At 38.6% G+C, this 6000-nt stretch overlaps 1 protein-coding gene across 10 annotated transcripts in view; it reads right to left on the bottom strand.

Annotated features, from left to right (window-relative positions):
* Positions 1-5773, bottom strand: part of DNAJC10 (DnaJ heat shock protein family (Hsp40) member C10) — a 46537-nt gene extending 40764 nt beyond the window's left edge. For 2 of the 10 annotated variants that reach the window (XM_042243648.2, XM_060409667.1), the window contains exons 1-5: positions 5663-5773; positions 4929-4983; positions 3411-3760; positions 1706-1868; positions 166-216 (exon numbers count right to left, since the gene is read on the bottom strand). In XM_042243648.2, coding sequence (XP_042099582.1) covers positions 166-216; positions 1706-1868; positions 3411-3614 — 418 coding nt within the window. In that variant the 5' untranslated portion in view covers positions 3615-3760; positions 4929-4983; positions 5663-5773. Of the gene's footprint in view, positions 1-165; positions 217-1705; positions 1869-3410; positions 3761-4928; positions 4984-5554 lie in introns of all 10 variants that reach the window. The other 8 variants (XM_042243650.2, XM_060409669.1, XM_004004527.6 and 5 more) reach the window with 4 other exon arrangements.
* Positions 5774-6000: the final 227 nt, after the last annotated feature.

The following is a 6000-nucleotide window of genomic DNA, read 5'->3' on the forward strand; positions in this document are numbered from 1 at the left end:
ATCTTGACGATGATTATAAAAATTATTTAAAATATAATATATACCATTTACCTTGCTAAAATTAGAAAAATTTCTAAATTCTAAATACATTTGTCTTTGAGGGAATTTTAGTTAAAGAGATTGGTCTTAAACTACTTTTGGAAAATCATAAATGCACAAACTTACCAAATTCTCTTCTATCCAATGTTATGATTTCAGGATCATCATCATAAATACCTAATTTTAGAAGTAAATAAAATTATAAAATTAAAACATCATAAAAATAAGCACATTAAAAATGTCATTTTCTTTCAATCATCAAAAATCAATTATTCTAAATCTCAAGTTGAAGAATATGGAACACTAAGAATCTATTCTATTTTTCTAGGAGTAAAGGAAAGAATATATAGTAACAGTGGTGATACACTCATTAGAGTGATCAAAAGACACTTCCTGATATGTACTGTCACAATTGTGTGTGTTGGGGGGTGTGGCTCCTAACAGTCACACAATTTCATCTCCACAGAAAATTTTTATAATGTTTTTTTTGAAAAAGCTTTTATTTGAAAATAGACTTTTATTAAGTTGTAAAAACAGTTCAGACTCCCATGTACCCAGCTTCCCCTAATGGTGACATACCATATAATTTTAGTACAATATCCAAACCAGGAAGCTGGCAGCAGTACATTACTTTCAGACCTCATTCGCCTTCAGATTCCATTTTTTTCTTTTAATGTGCTATCATTTAAAAATGTTTTATATCACTAAATGTCTTATATACTTAAGACTATTTGCAGAGATAGAAGCAAACAAATATAAATTTATTATAATAACACCAAGTTTATCATTACTATATAAAATATCAATGAATAAATATTAAGTGATGGATATATACAGAGGTTAATATTTGATTTTCTGAGACATATGATTTCTGTCACAACCCTGCAACCCTGCCCTGAAGTGTGAATAATAATAGGTGCATAGATGAGCAAAACTGCATTCCAATAAAACTTTACAAAACCAGCTGGCAGGCCAGACTTAGCCTGTGAAACACTGACTACCAACACTTGTTATAGACTATCAAACGGTAGTGAATATACCTGAAAATACTATGTTGAAAAGTCAGTCTCGAGAAATAAATACTCCGGATGTAAACTGGAAATATTTTATTGAGTCTAAAATAAAAGCATACTTCAGCTCTCAGCCTGCATTTGAAGCCAATAAACGACCACTGCGTATCAGAACACTCCCTCTTCGCTTGACCCCTGTGTTTACTTTCCCCGCCCTCCCTCTCTTACTTGTTTACTCTCTCTGCTCTTGCCTTCTCATTCCTGTCACACCTCAAGACATTATTCATTACCAATTAAGAAGGATGGTATTTCTACTGACGTGACCTCTATTAAAGGAAATTTCAATCTTTCCTGGAAAATATGATGCTCTAAAAATACTAGAAGGCTTCAATATTTAACTTCTAATACAAATACTTTAAAAAATTAAATACAATCGTTGTAAGTATTTAACAATATTATGACCAAAACACCTCCATATTTACTCAGGTATCTACACACTCCTTGACTTTCCTCTTGAATTCCACTCCCATGCTGCATTAAAGAGGGTCTAGGGGATGCATATTAATTCCATAAATAAGCTAACTGGTGAAACAAAATTAATTTTCTAAATTTACTTGAATAAACAATAACTTCATAAGGAATAGCTATCATCTTACCAAAATCATAACGGTAGTAATTCCAGCTTTCATACTGGCCTCCTTGATTCTCTGCAAGTCCCTTTTCTCCGTATTTGTCATATTTTTTCCGCAGATCTTCATCTTTGAGTACTTCATATGCTCTATTTATTTTCAAAAAATCACTATGTGCATTTGGGTTATTCTATTAAAAATATTAGATAATATTTGTTTCAGATACACAATCAACTGATTTAATTCTGAGAATTCTTTGAGAGTAGATATCAAGATAAGGAGGAGTAGTACAATATGAAATGGGCATCACACATTGAAATAAAAAAGTAAAAAAGTATTGGAAACAAAATTGTAAATATGATGTGTGACCTTTAAAACAATCACAAAGAAAATTTTAGGTTACCTATTGAGGCAAAATCTAAAAAAGAGTATGTAACCCAATCTATCATATAATGACATAAGAACTAATACCAGAGTAATAACTCTAAACTGGATTGATATGTTTCATTTGTCAGTGTTTCACAGAATTGCTTTTTGAAGAATGCTTTCATTTAAATCAGCAAGCCCCAACCATTTTGGCACCAGGGACCCTTCTCAAGGAAGACAATTTTTCCACGGATGGGTGGGGCATGGGGTGTGGTTTCACAATGACTTATGCACATTACATTTATTGTGTATTTATTTCTATTATTATTACATCAGCTCCACTTTTTCAGGCATTGGGAACTGGGAGACTGGGAACTGCTGAATTAAACACTTAGGTGGGTCTACCATCTTTCACACGGAAACTTAAAAGAAATGACATTTGAAAATTTTAAAAAAATTTTGAAAAAATGAAAATCCTAAACACGACAGAATGTTGATCTCAGGAAAAGATTACCAATTAACAAGAGTTTTAGAGAAATACCAATTCTATTGCTTGGCTTTATGTGATGGAAATAAAATAATGCTACTTAAAATTCTATCTAGGGACTTCCCTGACGGCCTAGCGGTTAGGATTCCTTTGTTAGGATTCCTTTCATTGTGGTGGTCTGGGTTCAATCCCTGGTCAGGGAAGATCCTGCAAGCAGAGTGGTGTGGCCAAAAATAAAAATAAATAATTTTAAAAATAGTTACTGAAGTTAACAATAAAAACGATCTAGAAAATTATAATGAAATCTTTCTTCTTGATGAATATCAAATCTCATTAAGAAAAAATGAAATGAGATAAATTATAAAAATATCTTAAGAATTAAAAGTTTTGAAAGATTACATTATGGAATACATAACCAAATATTTATGATTGGCATTAACTGGATTTGGCTGCCAAGTTTTAATTTGTAATACTTTCCGACTCTGGTTTTAGATTTGTACATAGGAGAAAAAAGTGGAAGCATGCTATTAATAGCTATTGCTGCTGTTTTTAGCAAGACATACCCTCTATATGTTCTAAGCAAATAATTTTTCTTACTGTTCTAAAATACTTGATTTTAACCTGCTTTGCAAAGAAAACTACTTCTGCTTTGTGATTAACATCTGTAATAGAACCGCTGGAAATTAGTTTTCAAATTGAGAGAACTGCATTTTGATACTGACATTCCTTTAACTCCTCTAAACTTGGAATATTTAGCTTCCTCTGTTTTTAGTACAGATGCTGAATTATGATTCTTGACTAGTAGTGGTTGCTCTTAAGAATTCTGAGCACTAATTTAAAACATTAATCAGATATGTTTAAAAAGAAATTTTTACCTACCGGGTTTTTATCAGGATGTAGCTTCAATGCCAATTTCTTGAAAGCTTGTCTTATTTCTCTACTGCTTGCAGTTTTGGATACTCCAAGTAAACTGTAAAAGTCCTGATCTGTACCCACTAAAATGGCCATATACATTATTAGAAAAAAGAGCATGAACCTTTTCAAGTCTCTGACATAGTCATCTTTATTTAACCAGACTCCCATTGCTTTTCTTGTACAAGTTCTGATTTAAATAAACATTAAGATAATGCCACTGGTTCCAGTTGATGTAATATGCAAATTTGAGAACTTCTGTCCACATTACTCCAAAAGCGAAACAGCCATCATAAATTGTCTCCCCAAATGTTAATCTAAAGAGAAAAAATCAGGTAAAATACATTAAAAACAAACAAAAAACCAGTAATATAATCTCCAGTAAATAGCAAATCAGGGTGAGTGCCTCAGGCTCTATTCTTTGGGGGCCCTGCTACCTTCCTTCCATTTCTAGGTAGCCAGATTCATGCGATCATTCGTGTCGAGAGCAGATAAAGGTTAAAAAAAAAGAGAGCTAGTGTGGCTGCAGAACGTTTTACAAACAAACAAATGCAGCAGTCTGCTCTCTCAGCATCACAACAGGGGAGGGGTGGTGGTGAACAGGAGGTGAGGAGCTACTTCCTTCCTTCTTCTACCCAGCTTAAGACTGGCCCTTTTGATCTGCTTCCTTTTGGGTTATTTCTCCACCCATTTACGCCTATCCAGTTTTCATTTCAATCAAATTTCACTTGTAGGAAACATCCTTTGGGGGGTACAAGAAAGAAGCACCAGATCCTTCCAAACAGTCTATATTTTTCATAAAACGATGCAAGAACGGCAGTGAATGTCTATCACTGTAACAGACAACGTACAAAGTCGCCCGTTTTTTCTTCTGAATTTTCTCTGAAGGTACTTTTGTTCTACTTGCTGCTGCTGCTAAGTCGCTTCAGTCGTGTCCGACTCTGTGCGACCCCACAGACAGCAGCCCACCAGGTCCCCTGTCCCTGGGATACTCCAGGCAAGAACACTGGAGTGGGTTGCCATTTCCTTCTCCAATGCAGGAAAGTGAAAAGTGAAAGTGAAGTTGCTCAGTCGTGTCCGACTCTTTGCGACCCCATGAACTGCAGCCCACCAGGCTCCTCCGTCCATGGGATTTTCCAGGCAAGAGCACTGGAGTGGGTTGCCATCGCCTTCTCTGTTTGTTCTATCTAAGCAGTTACTATTTTATATAACGAGCAGAATAATAATGGCAAGTTAAGTGTAATTTCATTACAAAGTTTACATTTGGCATAAATAAAAAAAGAAAACAAGAAAAGAAGCAGAGCCATCAGTCATTCAGACACGCTAACCTGGGCAAGATAAAAATAAAATCAAATCACATGCAAATTTGTATATATTTTAGTTCCAAAGATCTCATAATGTTTCGAAAAACCTAACTTTCCTAAACATTCTCAGTTCCTCCTTTCGTCATTTAATTCTAAATGCCTATTTTAACTTTTTTCTCACCTGTGAACGGTTTTCGATTCATTTCTAATCCTTCCTTCTCATGTCACCTAAAAACCTTTGTAAAATAGAGCGATGCAGATTAATAAACATCCAGACTAGAAAACTACATTTAAAATAAAACAGATCATATTAGCAAAGACCACTTGGCAAGTGCTATTTGTTCCCTGCCCAGCGGTGGTTCTCAAAGTCGGCGTGGGCGTGCCTGGCTTGCTCCGCGCCGAGGTGCGGGGACAGGTGGAGGCTGCAGGTAAACGCAACACGAACTCCTTGCTGCCACCACTCCAGAATGGGTTGCGGCGAGTGAGAAAAGATGGAGACATTGGGAGTCAAGGGTTGCTGGTGTGTGAGACCTCAGACCGGGTTAGTGAGACAGGAATCTGGATAACTGAAGCTAAAGGGAGAAACTGGAGCAAAAAACCGGCAACAGCTGAGCAGGAACCGCTGAAGAAAGGATGGTGTAGCTAGCAAGGGGAAAGACGACTGGGAGAGAGAACACAAAAATGCAGCCACAAGAGCGAGGAGCGTGGCGAAGGATTCCAGCGCACAGGCCATTTCACCTCTCCCTTTCCGGAGAGCCCAGGCCGCCACCAGCTCCAGCAAAGCCCCGGCCCCGGATCCAAGCCCACCTCGGTGCTGCGGGGTCGTCTCCTGCAACTACTTCTCCATCCTCAATCCCCGGGGTTAGACCCCACACCGCCAATCACAACCTATGCGTTCCGGAAGGAAGCACGTACTCTCTGGCCGCTGGGCCGCCGCGCCTGTGATGGGGTTGGACCAGCACACCGGCAGCTACCAGCGCGGCCGGCTCCGGTCTGCTCCTCGCGCGGCGGTCTCCTAGGCGAGGCGGGGCGGGGCCTGGCGCGGGGCATTGTGGGAAAGGCGTGGAGGCCGCTGCCTGGGAGGATTCGCCTAGGGACCTGCGGGCCGAACAGGGTGGGGAGGGCGGTGTAGGTTTAGGTTGACGTGGCCCTCGGCGCGGAATCCGGCTCCGGCTCCGGCTCCGGTATCAACCCGGAGCTGAAGAACACGCTGTAACCACGAAGCCCCCGCACCCGCACCATAGCGGCTGCCG

This window comes from Ovis aries, chromosome 2 (assembly GCF_016772045.2).
Source record: "Ovis aries strain OAR_USU_Benz2616 breed Rambouillet chromosome 2, ARS-UI_Ramb_v3.0, whole genome shotgun sequence".
NCBI lineage: Eukaryota > Metazoa > Chordata > Mammalia > Artiodactyla > Bovidae > Ovis > Ovis aries.